The 24620-nt window shown below is 40.2% G+C and overlaps 1 protein-coding gene across 6 annotated transcripts in view; it reads left to right on the top strand.

Moving 5' to 3' along the window:
- Positions 1-24620, top strand: part of PRKG1 (protein kinase cGMP-dependent 1) — a 580751-nt gene that overhangs the window by 422843 nt on the left and 133288 nt on the right. For all 6 annotated transcript variants that reach the window (XM_033149161.1, XM_033149165.1, XM_033149166.1 and 3 more), the window contains one exon: positions 15495-15558. In XM_033149161.1, coding sequence (XP_033005052.1) covers positions 15495-15558 — 64 coding nt within the window. The remainder of the gene's footprint in view (positions 1-15494; positions 15559-24620) is intronic.

Raw genomic sequence — 24620 nt, 5'->3', positions numbered from 1 at the left:
TACTGTGGCTTTCAGCTGCTATATTTTATAATATACTTGCGTGTATTTTTTATTATTGATATTCATGCACTTTCAGCTTCATCTTGGATGAGGATGGACAAAACTCAGTGAATTCTAAAGGTATTTCTTTTCAAAAACAAAATAAAACAAACCCTGTGCATAAAGGTAGGCTAATGTTTGCATGAACTACTGCAGGACCAAAGATTCACCCTATTTACAGTTGTACTAATCAGGACAATTATTTAATGATAATATGTAATAGCACTATACATACTGAAGATTGGTTATTGTGGCCATGGATCTGTATTTATTAATCTACACAGCTGAGCTGTGGCAATTTTAAGCTACTTTAAAAACAAATAATAATAAGCGTGTTGTAGTGGTTAAGAGTCGTAGACTCATAATCTGGGGAACTGGGTTTGCATCTCCGCTCCTCCACATGCAGCTGCTGGGTGACCTTGGGCTAGTCACACTTCTCTGAAGTCTCTCAGCCCCACTCACCTCACAGAGTGTTTGTTGTGGGGGAGGAAGAGAAAAGGAGATTGTTAGCTGCTTTGAGACTCCTTAGTGTAGTGATAAAGCGGGATATCAAATCCAAACTCCTCCTCCTCTTCTTCTTCTAATAATCTACAGTTATATTTGTTCTAAATACATGAAGTGGAACCAACATGCTTTATATCTCTAATTATGAAAATGAAAGTGCTTTCCTGACTTTGTTTTGCTGTGGTTCCTTGGGTGCAAGGTTCTTTTTTCTTTTTCTTTACAGATTTCCAGATCATCACTATCTATTTTATTTTCACAGATTTTGTTCCTTCATTTCCTGATTAGAGTAATTCACACTCGGGGGAAAATGAGAGAGAGCTATCCAAACAAATGTAAATTGACTAATTTTAGGCAATTATCCTGTCAAATGATTACGTTTGCTCACATTATGAAAGGAAATTGAAGAGCATAAACAGTGGTTCATTACGGCTGTGTGTAGGAATGTGTGTGTAGGTTGAACTGCATACACACAAATAACTATAATTTGTTATTAATGTTCTATAGCGTGTTTCAGTGAACAGTACAGTGTTGTTTGTTAGTATTAGTAGTCTCTGGGCTACCTATGGTTTTGATTCTTCGATCTGCATTACTAGAGTGGCCAGATGATTGATTGATTGATTGAGGTGGCTTGATCTGGTAGCAGTGCTGGGCTGGAGGGGGGGGCAAAACAAGTAAAGCTTAATGCACACAAGGTCATGGTATTTCTTGTGAACAACAGGAATTTGGTGTGTTTTGGATGGGGCAACACTCCCTTTGGAGAAACAATATTATTATTTATTTATTAAATTTCTATACCTCCCTTCATTTGAGGATCACGGAGCACAATAAAAAAGCACAAAAAATACATAACATAGTAACAAATAAAAAACAATAAGCCCACACACAGTTTAAAAGACTATAATTAAGCAAAGGCCTGGGAGAAGTCAAATGTTTTTGCCTGGTGCCTAAAGACATGTAACCAAGGTGCCAGGCGAGCCTCCCTGGGGAGAGCATTCCATAAGCAGGAAGCTGCTGCAGAAAATGCCCATTGCCACCCTCCAGACCTCTTGTGGAAGTAAGCACACGAAAAATGACCTCAGTAAAGTCATTGAGTTAATTTAAAAAACAACAACAACCCTAAAATGAGCAAGGCATCGCAGTTTCTCTCTCACACAGACACACAATGATTTTAGTTGTTATTAAATAAATATCTGGGGTTTTGTTTTAGGGGGATAATTTGCCTTTTCCTGCATGTAAAATGATTGTGTGAACACTGCCTGAATTTAGATGGTGACTTTTTATTAAATCTTTTGAACTGTTGTCACTTGATTGACTGCAGTGATTTCCAAGTAAAAGATGGAAAGGACTGAAAATAAATATTCTTCAAACCCATTTCAAGTATTTAATAAAACAGCAGACACATCCTTTGGAACTGAGCAAATAAAGTGCCTAAATGCAAATGACAAGGAATAATAATATTTTATTGACTGGGCAATTGGTCATTAATTATTACAGGGTGATTTAGGAGGTGGATCTGGAGCATTAGAGGATGCCACTTCATATATAAACAAATGGCAATGATTTGAAAGTTAATTAAATTCAGATTTTTTTTCTCCCCAATTGTAAAGTTCCTTAACCTGTGGGTTCAAAAATTACCTACTGTAACATATCAGGAAGATCAAGAAAAAACGCTCTCTTTAATCTCAGTCTATAAATTACTGAAATCTTTGATCATGCAGAAGCTGTAAGACACTTCTGTTACACATCTCCCTCTTTTTTTTCTACAGAAGAGTTCTCACAGCCATCTAGTTTCCCCAGCTTGTCAGCCTTTTCCTTGCTTCTGTTTCCAGCTTTCCCAGTAACCAGAACTGGTGTGACCATCAGCCAATCAGGAGAGAGTGGAATTTAAGTGAGCTGCTGACAATTTAATAGTCAGATAGGGACTTTCTCTCTGGATGGGCAGTTGAGGTCTCTGTCTATCTGAGTGGCGCTCAGATAGGGATACTGTCAGCGGAGACAGATAGTGAACTGGCTCTCAGAGATAGGGATTGTCTGTGGGCAGACAAAGTTGGACTTTCTGAGTGGGGTTAGCTAGGCAATGCAAGCAGGTTTTGATTCCCTGAGGGAAAGTCAAATCCTTGGAAGGGCTCAGTGGGTTTTGCTGTTTAGGAACACTGATCGCCATTTTAGATGGGAAAAGTCTACCTGAGACTTGGTTGGAAAATAGTGCTGCTTAAAAGTTTATCTGTTAAGAGTGCCTCACTTGCAAAACCATCAAGCATTAAGCCCTTATAGAGTGTAATTAAATAAAAATACAGTTTTGTCCTCTTCCTTGGAACCTTTGGGTGGGGATTAAGTCTATGATACTGGCAGCCTTCACATAAATATAATACTTTGCTACCACAAATAGTTAATTATAGAATTTCCCTGTGTGAATACGGAAAGAGTCTTCTCCGTTAATATACCCATAGTATTGGCCATGTTTCCCAGTAGCCATCTTCAATGAGGGTATAAGACACAACATCTCCAAAAAGAGAATAAAAGGGGGCATGGGTTTGCAGAAAAATTGTATGTGCTCATTTGCAAAGCTATATGAAAATTAGCTGACAATTACTATACTTTAGATAGAAATGCAATATATATCATAATAGCAGGCTTAGCAGGTAAGCTGTCTAGGTAATACCGGTTACAGGTGGGTAGCCGTGCTGGTCTGCCATAGTCAAAACAAAATAGAAAATTCCTTCCAGTAGCACCTTAGAGACCAACTGAGTGTGTTCTTGGTATGAGCTTTCGTGTGCATGCACACTTCTTCAGATACCAGTAATACCGGTAATTGTTGATTGACAACTACAAGGCCCCTGCCCTTGGGATTATTTATCTTTAAATCAGACTCGGACTAAACAGTCCTTCAAATGGATTAATCCAGTTTATGATTGGTACAGCCCAGGAGCACGTCTTCTCACAGTTTTCAGCACGGGATGACTGTATATTTTGAGCTGCACTGAATCTGTAAAAAGGCCATGTTTGTTACTCAAATCCCAACTACTTGCATGTAGAAAGATTCTATTTAATTCTGCTATTAACATGTTGTGCACCATCTATTTTGAAAGTTCGGAAGTTGTGCCTTCCACTGAAGCATGTGCTGCTATACTTCATTCATTCAGGCAGCATAATGTGAAACACCAGTTCTTTCTGCTTGTTGCACACGGAGGTCTAGATTGCATTAAATTTGGTGGCAGACAGTGATTTGTGAATCCTTCTGATGGGAGTAGGGTGAATTATATAGCATATAAGAAATTGTCTAAGGCACTTAGAGGTTGTGGGCAATTAAGTTATACTGAGAGTTAAACCACTGAAATTAATGAACCTTAGTAACAATTTTTAATTGCAATGGATCTTCTCTGACCATGGCTGGTCCTTGATTCAACCCAGAATTTTTGTTTTCATGCAGTATTGGTATTATGTTGTCTCTGTGCATATCTTCATTATCTGAGTTGCTGAGGACCTCTGTATTGTCATAATTATTGAAAATTGATTTTAAAACCCCATTAAACTGTAAATGGTTTTTTCTTCTTCTCTTCCCTTCCCTCCTCCCCAATGAATTTCAGCCAGATTCCTGCTGAGGGGGAAGTCCCCTTTGGGTACCTTATACAAATATATATAGCTTTCCTACTTCAAGCTCAGCTATAATTGATTCAGCAAAATAGTATACTGAGAATGATGACCATAAGATATAAAAGTAGGGCAGGCAATACAAGCTTTGTTGCTATGGCAATGATTTAATATCTGGTTTATATAACATTGAGGGTGACTTAATGCAAGGGCCTTTTAAAAACTGTATTAAGAAATACAACCCAGCTTGAGTTCTTAAATGTTACATATTACTTTTCTTATGGTGATCTGAGTTGTAGTTCAGAGTATCTCCAATTTGCAAATCTTCCTTTTGTAGCCTGAATTAATGTCAAGACTTTAAAAAATCTCAGTCAATGTAAATTATTATAACTGCAATGCTCTTTCATTTCTTGTGAGTGCCAGTTTACGTGTGAGAGTGAGAGTCATTTTCATTCTGAGAGAATTTACTTCCAGACCCCTATATAACTCTTCACCATAGAAACTATACAGATTTGGCTTTCAAAAATCCAGTGTATTTTAAGGAACTAGCTACATCACTTGCTCAAACTGGCTCAAATAGTCACTAATTCCCCCCAGGGAGTCTTGGACCAGTAGTTATACAATGACACAACACTATAGTTGCAGGACAGTAGGAGGAGTGGCTCTGATCCCTGGGGAAAGACAACCAGATGGGAGGGGTAGAAACAATAATAAATAATTTAAATTCTTATTTTTTGGTAATTTTTATGCACCTTTTGTTTCCTTTTTTACCTCCAACTTTATCTTGGTTAATTGAAATACTTTCAATGCAAAAATTATAAAAAGACAGCCTAGAGTGCCCCGTATCATGAATATATTGAGTAAGCAACTCAATAACCATTCCAACCACATCCCAAACCCTGCCTAGATTCTTGATTCTCCCCCTTCAGTCTCAGGAGTGAAGGTAGCGGCAAACCCAGTGGAAGCCTAGAGTTACCACAACACCAGAGCAGCAGGTAATACCAGGGGGAAGATCCAACTGCAAACAATGACCCACAACCAGAAAATAAAAGATACTAGCAGGGAGGGTATACGTCTCTCAGTCTCCTCTGAACTATTACTATTGAGCTATGTAATATCTAGCTCACTTAGTCAGCTCCCAAACTCCCCAATTTACCTGCTCAATGCTTTATTTGTATTCTGGAAAATAAATAAGGAATGGAGAAGGTGATCAAAACCTGCTTTATTTAACCTGAAAAATGGTCATAAAACCCACACAGTTGGTGCAAACTATGAAAATTCACAGAATTCTTAAGAGATAGGAAAAAATCTAGTATAGTTCTATTCATCTATGACCTTTTCGGCAACTATCCATGCCCTTTTTTGAAGGCCTTCTCTACACAACTGCAAAGGGAGGGCTAAATCTTGTCATTTGTGAGAATACTTTGACAGATATTTTGACCTTTCAATTTACTTGTTGCACAGAGCATGATTTGCAATTGACTCAAGATTTGGCATTTCGCCACAAAGTACCCATAATGAGCTTATCCTAAAGGGATTATACAGGCTGAAGAACTAAGATATCAAATGTATGTTGATACATACATACATATCAATGTTTATAATTAATAGTAAATAAATTATAAGAGAAAGAAGCAGTGTCTAAAGGAGACCCTATTTAAAACCATATGTTTAATAGAGTGTGTTGTATAAAAGCAGTTGTAATTTAACTTCTTGTTGACTATGACTCACCACACATGAAATCGGGGGAACCCAATTTGCTTATTTTCCTTGTGGCAAAATGGGTGGATTACTCACTGTGGTAATCTGTGAGAAATGAACAGCTGTTCATAAGTGCTTTTGCTAAGATGTTTGCATGGCTTCTGAGAACTCCTGCATTTCTTTAATGTGTGACATGAAAAGCAGCCAACTGAAGCTGAATATACTAAATAACGTTAGAACAGAATTGAAGGATCGTACCCTTTTAGTCCAATATCCTGTTTGTAACACTAACTTCAAAGGAATTGTATATCACAGCTAGCAGCATTCTAAAGCTTGGAACATGAACATGTCCTGCAGTCTTGAATGATGAAATACTAGCATAGTCAAAATAGTAGATCAGCCTTCTAATTATAAACACTTTTACTGGGAAGTAACTTCTATTGATTTCAAATAAAACTACCTTATCATGGAACCTGGCAATCAGCAGAACAAGACACTAAAATATTTAACTGTCTTTAAACATTTTAGTTTTTAATGGTGTAGTGGCAAGGAATTATCCATTGCTATCAGACAGAGTGAAATATATCACATTTCTGTACGCCGAAGTCTAAGTTAGAACAGTGAACCTAGACTCATTGTTTCTCTCACATGGCAAACCACAAGTTGTAGCCAAGACATGCCTTGAGTTCAGATTTTAATTAATGCTAAACCCAAGCCATGGTGGTGTGGCAGCAGCACAATCACAATCTAACCCATGCCCAGGTGAGGTTGGGATGTGTTTGTATGCAATATGTATTTCTGTACAGTACACATTTTAGTAGATTTTAGTAAAATATGCACTTTTGGTGCTGATCAGCAAGTTATTGAAATAATCAGATTCCATTATAGTGGGAAAGTAGTAGGCTAGATCATCTGTGGAGTTTCATCCTGGCCAAGGCATGATAATATTGATAGCATCTGTGAATGAAGCCCTAATATTCTGAGACTCACTGTTTCCATTATCAAGAGGAAGAGATATGTACCAGCAGAGAACAAGCTTCACATGCAGAAATTTTCAAATAGCCATCACCAAATATATCCCCATTTTTGCAGAACACAAAAGGATATTTGGTTCAGCCCTACTTTTGTCTGTTCAGTTGTCAGATTAACAGTAATTGTTGGTGCTGGGATATAGTGTCTGTGGTTCTAAAAGGTAAAGGTATAGGACCCCTGACAGTTAAGTCCAGTTGCGAATGACTGGGGTTGCGGTGCTCATCTCGCTTTACTGGCCGAGCGAGCTGACGTTTGTCCGCAGACAGTTTTTCCGCCTCATGTGGCCAGCATGACTAAGCTGCTTCTGGCGAAACCAGAGCAGCACACGGAAACGCCATTTACCTTCCAGCCAGAGTGGTACCTATTTATCTACTTGCACTTTGACGTGCTTTCAAACTGCTAGGTTGGCAGGAGCTGGGACCGAACAACGGGAGCTCACCCCATCGCGGGGATTTGAACTGCTGACCTTCCAATCGGCAAGCCCCAGGCTCAGTGGTTTAGACCACAGCGCCACCCACGCCCCTACGTCTGTGCTTCTACTAAACCACTAATTTTGTAACAGAAGGAAGGTTTCTTTCTGGAAAATTGTGTGAACAGTAGATGGTTATCTGTAAGTAGACAACAGTAGTGGTCCATACACAAGTCTTGAACATAAGTCAGTTATGTCAAGCTAAACACTGAGCTAGAGGTCAATACTGAACAGTAATAATAAAAATCAGGCCCAAATGGTGAATTAAAAACATCAACTATATGTTAGTTTTCGGGAATCCACAGAGGGTAATGGTCCTGAATTACAACACATACAATCAATAATGTCTGTTCCATTTATACTTAGAAAACCAGAAAATGAGAAGATTGCAAAGACAGTGATGACATTTCTTAAAATAGGCATAGACTTGTTGTCAGTATATTATTGCCTTGGGCAAATCCTGAAGTGGGTATTCCTCCTCCATCTCTGCACAAGTATCAATTATTGAAGCATTTTGCTTAGGTTAGCCTTTAGCTTGTGCAGGTTATATGATTAAGAGGATACTTTGTTCTTCGCTATGTTAGATGGGAGACATAGGAATTAGTCAAACAACAGCTTTCATGGAGTCCTGCCACACTAATTGAACTGCTAAGTGAAATTAGTGTTCAGAACTAAAGATCCCTGAACTGATGTATCAGCCTTTCAAGAGATCTGGAACACCTTTACTGCTGCTGTTGGCATCTCTGCTTGTAAATAATTCTAAATATATTTGGATTCATTGTGGAAAAGATCCCAGTATCAATGCATCCCAGTACATAAAAGCTAGCAGTGATCTACCCATTGGGGGTGGGGGGGGGAGAAGCCAAAGTTGTTGAGCTTTTCAGGGGGAGGGGAGCCGAAGTTTTTGAGCTGCTACTGCAGTGCCAACAGATATGGTTAGCACCAGGAGAGGGAGGCGGGGTCATTACTAGACTGTGATCAACAATGAACATGAGGCAATCGACCTGTCGATCGAGATCAACCTGTTGGACGTGCCTGCATTATAACATATACCTCTTTTGTAAGATAAACATGAAAACCTATTTAGACTATAAAAAAATCTCATGACCATTTCTCAAGGATAGCAATACCTTCTGGACAGTTTAGCCTTCCTTATTGATATCAAATATTATTTGATTATATTTTACCATGTTTTGTTATGTTTTAGTTTAAGGCATTGTAAGCCATCTTGAGTATATTTATTTTATTTTATTAATAAATTTCTATGTTACCCTTCATCTGAGGAGCACAATATAAAAACACAATAATACATAACACAATAATAAGCAAAAATAGTAACTCCCCCCACAGTTTAAAAGGCCATAGATTGTTTCATTAGCCAAAGGCCTGAGAGAGGAATGTTTTGTCCAGCTGATGCAGTTCAGCTGGGAGTGATGTGGCAGGTGTTGCTTGGAGCTGTTGAGTCAGAGCTTCAGTCCAGTGAGAAGCCACGTACCCTCAAGTGCTCCACTGCAGAGGTAGATTTAGGGGAGCGCAACTGGCCTGGTTGCACTGGGCACCAAGCTTCAGGGTTGCTGCAGGGGACGCCACAACTGTGATTTAGAACAGAGCATGAGAAGCAGTGGGGAGGCAAATTTTGGCATTGCACAGGGTGCCACTGAAATTTGAGACCCCAAGGACCCACTGAAGAAGAAGAATTTGGATTTGATATCACGCTTTATCACTACCCAAAGGAGTCTCAAAGCGGCTAACATTCTCCTTTCCCTTCCTCCCCCATAACAAACACTCTGTGAGGTGAGTGGGGCTGAGAGACTTCAAAGAAGTGTGACTAGCCCAAGGTCACCCAGCAGCTGCATGTGGAAGAGCGGAGATGCGAACCCGGTTCCCCAGATTACAAGTCTACCGCTCTTAACCACTACACCACACTGGCTCCCTGGGAAGCAGTCAACTGGCTCCTCCTCCGATGTTCCTGGAGGACCTTTCTCTCACAGGGGTGCTGTGTATACATTTTGCTTCCACATTCAAGATATGCATTTTAATATAATTAGAAACAATAAATTCCTTCCTTCAAGGAGTTTGCATCTGAAATTTGGCAAAGCAGAGTGTACTGAATGTGTTAATATTGCATGCAGTGAAAAACTTGTTGCATTTCTTTGTAAGGTGAGGACCTACATTATGCCAGCACCTTCTTATGCTCGGCACAATCTGTTTGTACCAAAACTCCATCAGAAAGGGTATACAATTATTTTCATACATAAGATCCTTATTTCCTGAATAATTATGCTCTAGGAAGGATACAGCATGGTGTATGACTGTATAGAAAATGTGTAATATTACAAAGGAAGCCTATTTTATTAGATGAATGATACAATTCCTTACTTTTTTGTTGATCTGAAAATAATGAGGAAAATGGCTTGCATTTGTCCTGCTAAAGTAATATCCAAAACATATACTGTATTATTATGCTGATATACTGTCAAGTGTAGCAGGCATAGCTGTTAGACTGAAATCAAATGGTCATTTGAACTTGATTTAGGTTATCATAAATATCCTTTGTAGATATGGTCAGTGAATATTTAACTAGTTTTGAAATCATAAGGCTCATATCTCAATGAATGTAAATTGCAGTGTAGTGATGCCTTTTCTTCAGTTAGCAGCTTTGATGTTCACTAAGACTAAGGAGCTAGTGTTGTCTGTGACTTTGAGCTTTAGCTTGTCTTTTACAAAGACAGTTTTGTTTTTATTATCTCTAGAAGTGTCAAAATAGTAAGAGGATTAGGTTTTGGCTCCCCCCCCTTCCAGTATGCTTTCTATGATTTTATGGGGATTAGGTGCTCATTTTGCCATGCAAAAGAATTCATTTAGATTGTTACATCCAGTGAGACCCTTTAAAAAAAGATATTCTATGGCTGGGATAATGCCCGCAACCTTTGTGTTAGGGCTGGGGAATTTTTTACCCACCCGTGGGCAGCCTTATAGGAGCTGGATGCCAGTGATAGGTGGAGCCAGGGAACAAAAAGTGGGTGGTACAATAGATGTGACTTTACTTCGTATGTCAGGCTATATTCCAGCCACACACAAAAATGAGGGGGTTCTGTACACACCCAAACACCACCCAGGCAAGCAAGAGGCTTTGTAGCTTTACAGCATCTTTCAGTCAGACAAAAGTACTTGAGGTGGGCACAAAGCAGGGGCAATGTGGAGTGTGTTCTGGAGTCCTGAGGCTGGGTAGAGAGGCCTGGTGCATTTGGCTCCCATCACTGATTGAAGACATATTAGGACAGGGTTCAGTATCCCTTGCCCTAATGATCCCATTGGTCTTTAAGGAGATTAATACCCAAATGTCTAAATATATAAAAATAGCCTTTAGAGATAGTACTTCCTTGGACACTCTCTCAAGAGTGAATGCAGAATTCTGAAATGATATTCCAAGTCAAGGATGCCTATGCAATTGTTACACTTGTATAGATCATATATTCTGTGTAGAAGCAAAACTTTGTCAATTTGGTACTCCCTGTCCCTTTTGACAAATATTAGTATGGCTGACAGATTGGTAAATGCCATGGTTTATTGGCTTCTGTTAAAATTCAATTTTCTTACACTCCCTTGAACAATGCAATGGTTGTCCATGCAGAAATCCCTGAATACCAGGTGTAACATCTTGTTAGTGCCAACATCATTCTTAGATAACAGTGTTGCCACAGCTCCATCTACTTAGGCTTCTAAAGTTGTCACATTGTACCTGTATCACGGATCACTTACGTTTTCAGGTAACTTGCTAAACAGAAAAAAGAAAACCTAGTTCTTTATGTCAAGGTACCATGCATCTTTCTAGGAAAGCAACCTGTATTGCATACTATTGCTTCCTGGTGGTCTTCAAAATGATTGTTGGTTCTATGCAGTTTGCTGACGGAAGGCTCTTTGATTCAGTGGAAGCTCCCATCAATATACAGTGGTACCTCGGGTGAAGAACTTAATTCGTTCCGGAGGTCTGCTCTTAACCTGAAACTGTTCTTAACCTGAAGCACTTTAGCTAATGGGACCTCCCACTGCCACTGCGCTGCCAGAGCACAATTTCTGTTCTTACCCTGAAGCAAAGTTCTTAACCTGAAGCGTTATTTCTGGGTTAGCGTAGTATGTAACCTGAAGCGTATGTAACCCGAGGTACCACTGTAATGGGCAAGGATGCAATTTTCACTCCCCTCTCCCTGCTGTTTTAAAAGCATATTCCAAACTGGGGGTGATGGAGCTGAAGGGAGGGTGTAAATATGAAAAAAAAAGTTTGGTTTTCCTATTGCACTAATAAATGCCCCTGCAGATACCAAGAGCCTTCTGTTATCAAAGGGGCATGACTGGATACAGCCTCCTGGATTCAAATGCCACTGTTCAACAGATCCATAAATATCAAAAAGAATTGACTGTCAAATAATGCAACTATTCTACTGGATATTTTTTTTTTGTTCTTTTGTTGAGCGTCAGGAACCTGGGGTGATTGAGGCCTCTCTATCTGACCCTCAGCCCCCCTTCACCACCCATCATCTGCTTTGTATTCCTCAAGTACTTTTGCTTACCTGACATGAAGTGTGAAGTATCTTCATTGCCTGGCAAGGAGGATGGAAAGTGTGTGCATGTGTAGAAAATCCTGACTTTAGTGTGACTGGAATGTAGCCTGCTATTTGAAGAGTGTTATCGCATCCGTTGCTCTGCCCAATTTTGCCTTTGTTCCACCCACTTTTACCTCTAGCTCTGCCCACCACTGTTGTGCAGTTCCCAGTCGATTCCCCTGAGGGAATGTGGCTCTTGGGCTGGCAAAGGTGTTCCATCCCTGCCTTACAGGGTAACTCATGAAGACTCATGACTGTGCTACAGCCAACATGAAATTGTGGGATCCCATGCATAATAAATTATGTTGCCATATTTCTGAGTTGCTGCAGAAATTTTGCCTGCTAAATGCAGGGTGGTATCAGAGTTCATTCCATCATTCACCACTTCTGGCAACCTAATGTAATGTGACTTGATAGATCCAAATCATGTGACTGACTGATTTATTATATATAGTTTTTATTATATATAGTTTTTCTTTGGGGTTCATTTCAAGTACCACCCTGCCTCAATTTTGTTACATGATAGTTTAAAAATGTTGTGATCTTCCTTTAACCACTGGAAATTACATGCTGTGGCTTCATAAATCACAGAAGCATTGGGGGGGGCAGGTTTAGAGAATTCCTATTGTTCCCATGCTCATTCTAGTACTTTGTTCATTCCATATACACATCTATAAAGATTGCTGGCTTAAGGAAAAAGTGAAGGATAAACAAGGCAGCACAATTACTACTAAATGGCATTTGTAAAACGTTCGTTCCCCTTATCAACAGATCGCAGAAGTGCTAATTAAAATCTAGGCTTTTAAAATAAGGAATATATTGAAGTTCCTTGATGAGATCAGTATTGCTGGAGAAATATCCCTCAAAAAACAGCCTTTCTACCCTTCAATATGCAACTGTAGGGGAGCTTTTATATTTTCTAGGTTACATTTTAGTGCACGTGAGCCACATTGACCCAACAGAGATGGTGATTTTCAGAATCCTTTGCAATGCACAGGAGATGCTTTGTAGCAGATGAATTATTGTTAAAAGTGTTTCATGTGGAAGGAAGTTTGAAAACCAGTGGGCCAGCCAGGGAGGAACTTCTGCATTCTCATTTTGGCATTGCCGTACTGGTTCTCCTCTACCTTTTCCCTCCACACCCATTCCCTTGCATGTTATGCCTTTTTAGTTTTTAAACCAAAGGGAACGGTTTATCTCTCATTTTTAAGAATAGATGTGAGTTGCTTTCAGAAACAATATTTGAGAAATAGGATAGAAATAAAATTAATTCTAGGTGCTACATCATAATTATTTTGGTTTTGCAGACATTTAAAACTTCAATTCATGAAAAAAAGACTGCTATTTCAGAGGGGCTGTTCTGTACCCTGCTACTAAATAATGCATTGTGACAGAGTAGATTTGTCTTGCTATGCTGTATAATCCCAAACCTGTAAGATCTCCGCCATCCCCAGCTGGGGAAACCTTACGTCGCAGGAGGCATAACACTTACTGTTTTCATATTGATTTATTACAGCCATGTATTTAAAATGTTGTTATAAGCCCCTCTGAGCAATGCAAATGCATTGGAAGGACTGTATTTAAATCTCTCAGGTTGGCTGATAATAGATATAGAATTCCCCCACCTTAAAGAATCTCCTCTGCTTGTTCTCTATATGCATAGAAATTCCACAGAATTTTATGTATGGGCCATGCTGTCGAATCATTTAATGAAATGCTGTTAAGTCCTTAGTCATCAGTTTGATGATGCCAAGGAACTCAAGCATACTTTTGATCATAATTCAAGTATGAAATTCTGCATTTATACATTCTTGTAAATATGTATTCTTCATCAAGCTCTTTTTAAAAAAATTACGCAGGCTCAGTAGTATAAGATATAAATATATAAATGCTGTCACTTTCCAGGTATTTAGAAGCATTCATGGGTTATGTGTAATGTTGGCAATCCTTGTTAAAGGTGCCTTGTTTACTATACTAGTAATTTTGTCACTCTGGGGCATCATTTATTTTGGACTTGTGCTCTGTCAACATTTCTAATTGCCTAATTATCTGCTCTGTGGCTGAAATAATGCTTTAGAAATGAATGCTCCCCGCCCCTATTTCCCCTACATACATGTGAACTTACTTTGCTCCTTACCTTACATTTGCAACGTTGAGATTTTTTAGTTCATTGAGATAAAGTTCATCAGATATATCAAAGATCGAGGAAATGATTTAATCAAGTCCAGCAGCAGCCCTCACAGAAATATTTTCCCTGTGGGCATACCCTTTGGTAGCTCCATCTTTATCCATTATTAACAGTTTGAAATATCATTCCATTTTCTGCTTGCACTAATTTGCTGAGTTAGCTTCTGTTAATTATGACTTTAATCTGTGATTCAGAGCACGACAGGGGGCAAAATTAACCAATTTCCACAGCAATTTTTTACTGTGCTGCTTCATTCTCTCTTTTTTTTTTTCAAGTGACAGTGTGGAACAGAGCTGGTGCGAATATGTTGCCTACAAAGAGATCTGGGCATTATTACTTTGTTAACTTTTGTCTTTTCACTAACCATATTGCAGACGTGCACAACATTGCTGAGATTCTTTCCTAACAGAATTTTATTCACTGCTGGAAAATACCTTATCTTAGATAGTATGCTCATGGATAGGAATTTGAAAGTACTCAGAAGGATGGATCTGTGGTTTACTGTTATGTGAAATGTCTATTGCTTATGTTACTGTATTCTTGTGAAAATCTATTTTTTAAAAAAAAAAAAATGCAGGCAAGGTAAATATAAGGAAGGACTTCCTATTAAAAAAACAAACCACCAAGAACTTTGTGGCACTTTGTAGCCAGCTTCCCATGCTTCAGTTAAAGCCCAGGGAAAGACACAAGTTAATTCTATCCATGGGGCATTTTCATATCTGAAAAGTTGGCAGCCAGGAAAGGTGCAGAGTGCCGGAGAAACGTTTAATGGAAAGAAAAACACATTCATCACCCTCCATATATTGCAGCGATAAGTGCAACCTCACATTGCCCAAAATTCTAAAGAAATTTTAAAGTGCCCTATGAATGAGCAGAAAGACGGAAGCCTCTTTTTTTTTTTGGTGAAATAAAACTTTTAAGAAATTAGAAGACAGATTTTGGCGCAATACTGATTTTCTATTTTGTATTCTTACTCACATCCTTATGGCCAGGAAAACTCAGAACAACCTAATATCATTAAAATTGTGGTGCCGATTAATATTACAGTCCTTGATCTCCTTTTGCTAGACACAGAAGTTCCTCATGGGCATATGCATGTACACAGTTTGAAAAGATACACGGAATTTATGATCTGCCTTGTAAAATGGGGTCAATTTTTTTCTGTTAGTATGTTGTAAACACTTTGATGCTTCTAGCTGAATATAAAAATGGCATTTAATGTTTTATTTGGAAAAGAACTATTGAACCTGTGTTAATCTGTATGGATGTTTATAAGCTACAACTTACTTTGCTGTTGTAAGTGGTTAACAGCTTCTAGATATGATTTTATCTATACCCTTATGGCCTTTCTCACTTTATATTACAGCGTTCCTACATTCCAGAGCCTTCCTGAAGAGATACTCAGTAAGCTTGCTGATGTCCTGGAAGAGGTATTTAACTTTTAATGCTTTGTGTTAGTATGAGGAGTATAATAGGAAGTCTTTTGTTTACAAAAGTAATTCAACTATGCCAGCCACTTCTGGGGCACTTCTGCTGAAGTAAAGTATCTTCTCTTGGATAATGGTGTTTATGGTGCAACTGATGTCCTTTGGGGAAAAAAATAAGGTGAAAAGATCAAGTGGCATATGGTATATAGTCTACTTCAGCAGAGATTCTATTTCTAGGGAATTACAAAACTGACATGTTCCTGAAGACTTGTCCACACAGCACTTGTAGACTAAACACTGTGAGTGAATAATGAGATCACACCTTCAAAGTTGGAAAAAACCAACAACTTTAAAAGTGTATTTAGCATACTCATACTCATTGTATTGGATGTGAATTAGCACGGCACCAGATACTAACCTCAGTCCTCAATTTGGGTTTGGCATTCATTTAATAGTGGTGCTTAGTGCTGTTATGGGGGTTGTGGTTGGAATTGTGAATTCAGGAATGATCCCCAGTTCTTTACAACCTGAAGCCTAACAGCCACCCCACCACAATTAGCTCAGAATCACCTAAACGTAGCCTCCAGTGGGAATGAATAAGAATAATTTATTATTACGGTCGGAGACCAGCTTGCAGTGGGAATGGAGAACGGCTTTAGATGGTAGGGGATGCCTTAGTCATATGGCAGCCGTAGTTGCCAAGGAAGCCAGAAGCATCCATTGCTGCTAGGGAGCTGAGAGACCTCAGGAAGAGGCCTCTGCCATTGTCAGCCTTCTTCACTGTTAGGTTCCCTTTCCTCACCTTGCAGAGGTGAGCAGAAATTGTGGAGGATTGGTAACAACTCACTTGGGCTCAGTCTTTCCAAGCTCTCTCTCAGAAAAAAGTGTAAGATATCTAGTCAATTAAGATTTCAGCTCAAGGGAAATCAGACGTCCAGTTGTAACCACAGCTTTTTGAACAGTTGAGTTCAGCATGTACAGCTGACATAGTGCTCCTGGATGTCAGACGGGCTGAAAACCTAAGTGATAAAAGACCTGAAGGAATGTTAAAACAGGGTCTCAGATACCTCTCTACCAGACTTCCTTGTCTTTTCTGACTGGTCTGACACTACAGAAGTTGTGACCAGCTTATGCTACCTGGTCTAACAAATGTTTCCAGCCAGTTATTCCATTGAAATTAAGCTCACTAGGTTTAAAATACATTGCCTTTCGGCAGTTGCACTGCTAGCATGAATCTTTTTAAAATGAATACATGTTTCACTGCCTATAGTAGAGTCAGTGCCTTCTTTTTCCTCTGTCACTCTTGTGGCCTTATGCCTTCCATCTTCTCTGCAATTCTGCCCCATCTCACTTTTCAATGGAATTCTGATGAGCTAGGCTTCATATAATTCCATGCAATTAAGGTATACTAATGCTAGAATTTTGATGAACCATTTTTAATGACCCTCAAGTCCTGGGGGATGTGGGAAGTCTTGTATCTGCTCATTCAAAATGTATTAAATACATGTTAATTTCACATCAAGCAACTTGTGAATGTTATTTGTAATTTGCTTCCTGATTACTACTTTTGCACCTGCAAAATTGCATACTAGCAAGTCCTGTAGGCACAATTAATGTCCATTAATATGTCATCTTATTTGCGTTAATTATATGACATCTATACATGCAAACTGTTTGCCATTCTCCTTGCGATTATGTATTTTCACATGTTCTTGGTCTATAGAAAAGAAAATAAGCTGTGTTTCTTGAGCAACAACTCACTATTTAAATGTTCACAAGGATAGTTTTGACATTTTAAAAGCAGTTACTATCTGACCTTCATTAATATTTATATACTGTCTTTTTCTGCTTTTATCTAGCTGCTAGATTCTAGCACATGGAGAATGAAATTGATGTGCAAGGAAAAATAGTACCGTAATTTGGGAAAAGAGCTACAAATTGTATAACATGTAAACTGTTCCTTTGAAACATAAGGTATATGGGGAGAGTGGTGAACCTGCAGAACAAACACTATAATTAAATATTGCCAGGCCCACACCACATGTTAAGAAAAATTGATGCTGGGAGCCATAGTCCCCTTTTCAAGTACCTGTTTTCCTCTTTCTAGTGTCTGATGTTATTACAATGAGCATTTCTTTTGCCTACTCTACATAATTGGCTGCTGTTAGTGTGGGTAGGGAAATACATATCTTAATGATATCAGGCTGAACTAAATATTATTCAGTGAAGGAGCCCTTTGTTCTTTGTGTTGTATAGTTCCACCCTAATTTTGCATCCTGATTTTAAATACATCAGCCATCATTAACAATAAGAAGCCTGGCACCAGATGTATACAAGTATCAGACTCCACCCCTCTAGAAATGAAAACCATTCTAAAAAATCTCAATGTTGGGTTATTCCGAACCATTTCCCCCTAATTTCTGTCTTGCTCCTTGCTCTCAGTTTTCTCATTCCAGCTTGCTTTGGAATATAAACAACTACAGTTGTGCGCTTACGTATTATACGCATGTAAACACTGCTTTCATTTTTTTATAGATTAAGCAGTATCAAAATGATCTAAGTAAATAAATAATGTATCTATAATGGATATATCATTTTAGCAATTTCCTTTTTCTGCATACATTGCCTTATGCCATAAAAGAAACTGCAAAAAAATGTTCAAATCAGTTTCCACTTCCTTTGAGAATCGCATGGCCCTAGAAAAATATCTCTCTTTACATAACCAAAGAGTTGGTCAAGTACGTAGCTTGCTGACATAGGAGCTAATGGCTGGAAGCAGAGTAGAAAACATCGTGCAAGCCTTCTCAATAGCTTTTCCTTTTGCAAATATATCCAGTTGCATTTCCTTCCACCCCATTCCCATCCCTCTGATTGCATTTAGGATGCTAAGGGCTGGTTTTGGAAATCCAGCCTCCATCAGACAGCAAAGCAGAGGAGTTTTAATTAGATTTTTTTTAAGGGCCCCAAGCTGAATCAGGTAAGCTCCAGAGCACATAAGCAGGGTCTGAACCAAATTCTGTGGTTCTGCACACTGCTAATATATAGGATTGCACTATTACCAATACATGTGCTTAGGAGCACAGCTTTTCTTTTTCAACCTTATCTAATATGGTTTATCTCGGAAGGTTTTCTGGATTTCTGTTTTGTTTTTATTTATTGGTAGCATTCTATATGCATGATAGAAATCTCTCTGCCTGTGATGTTTCATCAAAATCAAAGGTACTTAAATTATCTTTCAAAGTAACTGCATTTTATCTAGGTTGGTAGTCTTACAAGCACTGAATGAGAATAGCTGACAGGCACTGTTTGAGGCAAAGAATAATTTCTCCTTTCTTCATAGCACAATTTAATATCCTCTTTCTCCTTATGAAACTCTGAATAATCTAGCATGGCTGCAGTGCAGCTCTCTTACAAACTGTTAGCTAATACACAGTAGCAAAAAAAAAGCTATTTGAAATTGCCTATTAGGCTATTCTTATGTGCAAATGCCGTTGTGAGGATGGTGGTAAAAAGACTGTTATGTAATGAGATCACATCTTTAAACTTGGAAATTGTATGATGATTTTTATACTGTAATGGATGTGAATTATCAAAGCACCAAGTCATCAGAGCCGTGTTACCCATAGGAGCTAGGGATGCGGGGCACCTGGGCACTGGGCTCTCAGGGGCGCCAGGCCGAGAGTCCGGGGCCAAAATTTCGAGTCCGGGGATTGGGAAGAGCCGACAGCCACTGCCGATTTGAGCAGAGCCCATCGGAGCGCCGCAGCTCTTCTGCTGCGGGCGAGCGAGGCGCTGAGGCAGCCAGCCGGCTCCGCCCTCCTACGCACACTGCTCACACGAGGCGCTTGGCTTTGCTCAGTTGCTGCCTCCGCCGCCTCAGACTCGACTGTTGTTGCACTGAGCTCTGATTCCCCCCCCCCCCGGCTCCGGCCTTGCTTTGCCGTCGCCGCCTCTGGCTCCTCTGTTGCTGCTGAGGCGGCTGGCCAGGTCAGCTCTGCCGTGCATGCCTCGCCAGCTCACCCTAAAACAGGTCAACAACTTTGGGGTTACCCCCCTAAAAAAGACTCCACAACTCTGGGCAACCTGGGTGGGCGCTGGGCGGATCTTTGCACCCCGGCGCCACATATGTTTAAGATGGCCCTGCAAGTCATCATCCTATGGCATGCTTAATATCATTGAATTATTTTAAATATATATAGTATAAGAATAATACTGGTCATTGAACTAAAACAGCTTAAGGCCACAATTCTGTGCAAACATTTCTGGAAGTCTGTTCCAATGCACAGTACCACTTTAGACTAAAGGTGAGAGCTAACATGATTGAAAGCACTTTCACACAAAAATAATACCCACCCCATCACTCTCTCTGTGTGTGGAGGGTGTGTGCACACTAGCCCCAAAATCTAGCTTGTATTTGTAGCTGTGGAATTTGTAGCAGCCTGATTTGTTACTCTGGGCCTTTCCAATTCGACTTGTTTTACTTTAACAACTCTGGTTTCAGCCCCATTCACTATAATAGGGAATCTAAAAATGGCTTCAACTCCCCCTCTTCCCCCCCCCCCCAGAATTTGAACTGCAGGATACCCCTTCAGAAGGGGCAAGTTTCAGAATATCTGCAGTGGTTCTCCCTTAAGAATAGATTTCACCTTGGAGCTGGGGGTACAATAGGAATCATAGCAGGTGAGTAGTGGGAGGGGGAAGGAGCATGGATCCCCAAGAAAGACTGATGTGGGAAAATGTCATCCCCAGTAAGGTCCCTGTTGGCCAAAGGGTCATTGCTGAGATGTGGACTTCTCTCCCCTACCCCACCCCCAAATTTGGGGGGGGGGCTATAGCCTTTCCCCCCTGGAGACGAGATCTTTCTCTTGACTTGCATAGGTGGAAAAATACTCTGGATCACCAGAGAAGACGGTAGTGGAAGAAATTGTACCCTTTCCAGCAAGGGCCCTCGTATCTCAAGGTCTTTGGTGGTGGTGGGCTCCCCTACCCCTGATTTTCGGTATATAGCTTCTTCTCACTGGGAGAGAGAAATCTCTCCATTAACTTGAGAAGTGATTGAGGGGGAAAGACCATGGATCCCGAGGAAAGACTGGGGCTGGATCTAGACACATCAAAGAAGCGTTTCAGTTTAAAGCGTTGTAAATTTAAACAGGGAAAGCAGGTAGAGAAAAAATGGGACTCCATGTCACCATCTGGTGGCACCATGTTATATCGCACATACAACGCATATAAATCGCTTTTTCTTTACCGGTCTAGTTGAGTCCTGGGAGAAATGTCATCTTCCCAGCAAGTTGTCACCCCAAGGGTGATTGCTAAGAGGTAGGACTTTCTGCCCCAACCACAGATTTTGGGGTATACAGCCTCTATCTTCCTCTTGGGAGATAGATATCTTTCCATTAACTTGCATAGGAAAAAGGTGATAGTCATAACATTATAAAAAAAAATCAGCAGAGATCAAGGTAAAAAACCTGACTTTTAAATATTTACAATGTTTACTGGATTTGAGCAACAGTATTAGCTTTTTAGCAAAAGGTGCATGCATAGATCTGGTGCATATGTGTTGTACAGGCAACAACCATTTTGTGTGCCTTCAAGGCACACATGACCGTACATGCATGTGCCATGCTTGGATGCTGAATAGGACATAACATGGTGGGGTGGGCTTACACATGGCATGCCATCGCACACGATGACCCGGAAAGCAACCCCCCTGCAAATTGTGGGTTGCCTGTATCTGTATGCATTGGTTTAAACTGCTTTGATATGTTATGCAGGTGGTTGGTTTATAAATATTTTTTATAAATAAAGTAAGAAATTGCAGCACATGACTGCAGTCATGCACACAGTTACCTATCTCTGTGTGAGTCTTAAGTATGGATATGTGAGCCCTGAATCATTGGATGGGGGGGGGAAATAGTTTCCCCTGGCTCCAATACTTTGGCCACCTCATGAGAAGAGAAGACTCCCTGAAAAAGACCCTGATGTTGGGAAAGATGGAGGCCACAAGGAGAAGGGGACAACAGAGGGCAAGATAGTTGGACAGTGTTCTCGAAGCTACCAACATGAGCCTGACCAAACTGGGAGGCAGTGGAAGACAGGAGTGCCTGGCGTGCTCTGGTCCATGGGGTCACGAAGAGTTGGACACGACTAAACAGTTGGACTGTGTTCTCGAAGCGACTGGCATGAGTTTGGCCAAACTGCGGGAGGCAGTGGAGGATAGGGGTGCCTGGCGTGCTCTGGTCCATGGGGTCACGAAGAGTCAGACACGGCTGAACGACTGAACAACAAAACAACTAAACAACAACAACATGCTGTCAACTAAATTCTAGCATTTCAGTTTAACTGGCTTTTAGAGCAAGCTGTTAAAGCGACCCCTTTTTTTGTTTGTTTCATCAGACTCAAGTATTTGTCACTTTAAAGTATTCTTGAAGTGGGGAGGACTGAATTGTTCAATGCTTCCATAACAGGTTTGTATTCAACTCTCTGTGAATAATGAAAGTGGAGAGGCTGACAGAATTGAATAGCATACCTCATAAAAAGAAACTGATCTTTAAACTCAAGATAAATTCAAGTAATAGAGTGGCACAGAACACTCTGGGAGCATAAAGGAGTCTAGAATAAAAGGTGTGGGGAAGTCAGTCCCAAACTTTGGGAAGAGGAGAGGAAGATTATTAAACTCTAAAGTAGTTCTGAACATTATCGCAGATTGCACAGTCTGTGCCAGCAAAGCACATTGATTTCTAAACAGTAGCTCACTATAGTTCAGCCTAGACAACCAAGAATCTCAGTGCACTTTAATCAAATAATATGTTCAAAGGAATAAAAGAGGTCCATAGAGCAAATGTTCCATGAAACAAAAACAAGTGAGCCAATCCACCTGCCATTCTGTAAGATGCTTTTGTTAGGGCTAGGGTTTCATGGGGATTTTATTCTATTTGCTGTTGTTGTTATCAACGTGACCATAGGACAAATTACAAGTAGATAAATGTTCTTCCTCCGAGGTCAAGAGGCAATATGCCTCTAAATACCGATTGCTATGAACAGGAGGTGGGCAGAGGCTGTTGTGCTCATGTGCTGTCTATACGTTTTCCACAGGTATCTGCTTGCCCACTGTTAGAACTGGATCCTGGACTAGATGAGCCATTGTCCTGATGCCGCATGCTGTTCTTGCATTATTAAATAGTATAGTTATATAGAAATCTGCCCATTAACTTTTCACAGCTGGATGGTCATTTTCTCACAGCAGAGAGCATTTGTACTAAGAAATGTAAACTTCTCTTTTCCCCTAAGTGTGTTATGTTCTGCAAGAACAGAGCTGGCCCACCCATAAGGCTTTGTGAGTCAACTGCCTCAGGTGGCAGGCTGGAGGCAGCTGGGAGGGTACGGCAGATCCAGGTCCATGAGGATTGTGCATCTCTCCACCATCCATGCTTGTCAGCCACTTTCCTCACCCTCTTCTGCCCCCTCACTGCTGTCTGCTTCTCTGTAGCCTCCTGTTTTCTCCCCTGCCACCTTCAGTCACCTCACTGCGGTATCTCCGTTGTATGTGGCAACGTTTATAAATCTGAAGCAGTCCTATGCCTGGTTTTACTTAGAGTTTAGTGTGGTTTACTTCCACACAAACTGTGCATAGGATTGCACTGTTGATTGGTGTAACTGTGGGCACAATTTCTCCGATTCTTATACACTATGTGAAGCACAATACTAATTCGGTTTACTCAGAAGTAGAGCCCACTGATTTTAATGGTGCTTACTACTAGCTAAGTGTACACAGGATTACAGTGATAGTGCTTTTTCCCTCAAATTTTTTTAGGGGTACTCTCATTTTCCTACTCATATTGAAATACTGCCCCTCAATGAAGCCAAACTTAGATTCACAAAATGTTGAGGGGCATGCATACCCCTGCGTCCCCCCAGAAAAAAAGCACTGGTCATAGCAGACCCCCACCACCCACAACCAGAAACATGGTCTTTGATTATGTAATAAAGGAAAAGTTATCATCTTATGTGCTTGGGGTAATTTCTTTATAACCAGAATAACAATACTATCCATAACAATGTGGTAATGGATTCATAGAATCATAGAGTTGAAAGGGACCCCAAGGATCATCTAACTGTAACACAATATGAGTCAACAGTGTGATGCAGCAGCTAAAAAAGCCAATGCAATTCTGGGCTGCATCAATAGGAGTATAGCATCTAGATCAAGGGAAGTAATAGTATTCCGCTCTGGTCAAACCTCCGCTGGAATACTGTGTCCAGTTCTGGGCACCACAATTCAAGAAGGATACTGACAAGCTGGAACGTGTCCAGAGGAGGGCAACAAAAATGGTCCAAGGCCTGGAAACGATGCCTTATGAGGAACGGCTTAGGGAGCTGGGTATGTTTAGCCTGGAGAAGAGAAGGTTAAGGGGTGATATGATAGCCATGTTCAAATATATAAAAGGATGTCATATAGAGGAGGGAGAAAGGTTGTTTTCTGCTGCTCCAGAGAAGTGGACACGGAGCAATGGATTCAAACTACAAGAAAGAAGATTCTACCTAAACATTAGGAAGAACTTTCTGACAGTAAGAGCTGTTCGACAGTGGAATTTGCTGCCAAGGAGTGTGGTGGAGTCTCCTTCTTTGGAGGTCTTTAAGCGGAGGCTTAACAGCCATCTGTCAGGAATGCTTTGATGGTGTTTGCAGCTTGGCAGGGGGTTGGACTGGATGGCCCTTGTGGTCTCTTCCAACTCTATAATTCTATGATTCTAACCCTCTGCAGGAATCTCAACTAGATCATACATAGTGTCATATAATTTTTCTCTTGTTGGGTCTCCAGTTTGGTTCTGAACCTGTTCTATAGTGGTCCATGCCCATTTCACAAATTTATGAATCTAAGCCAATGTATGAAGCTAAACAAGGATTTACATAATTTCCTCCTTGGTATTTGTCAACCCCTAGGAATGTATCTTCTAGTGAGGCATTTTAAAAAGTTGTGTTGGTGTTTTCTTATGTAGTTGTGATAGAAACGAAAGAATTGACCCAGCAACGACACACAATGTGTTAAGATCTTTGTTTCAAAC

The sequence above is a fragment of the Lacerta agilis genome, chromosome 5 (genome assembly GCF_009819535.1).
Source record: "Lacerta agilis isolate rLacAgi1 chromosome 5, rLacAgi1.pri, whole genome shotgun sequence".
NCBI classification, from domain to species: Eukaryota; Metazoa; Chordata; class Lepidosauria; order Squamata; family Lacertidae; genus Lacerta; species Lacerta agilis.
Note: the sequence above shows the minus strand (reverse complement) of the source record. Positions and strands in the feature narration are given on the sequence as shown.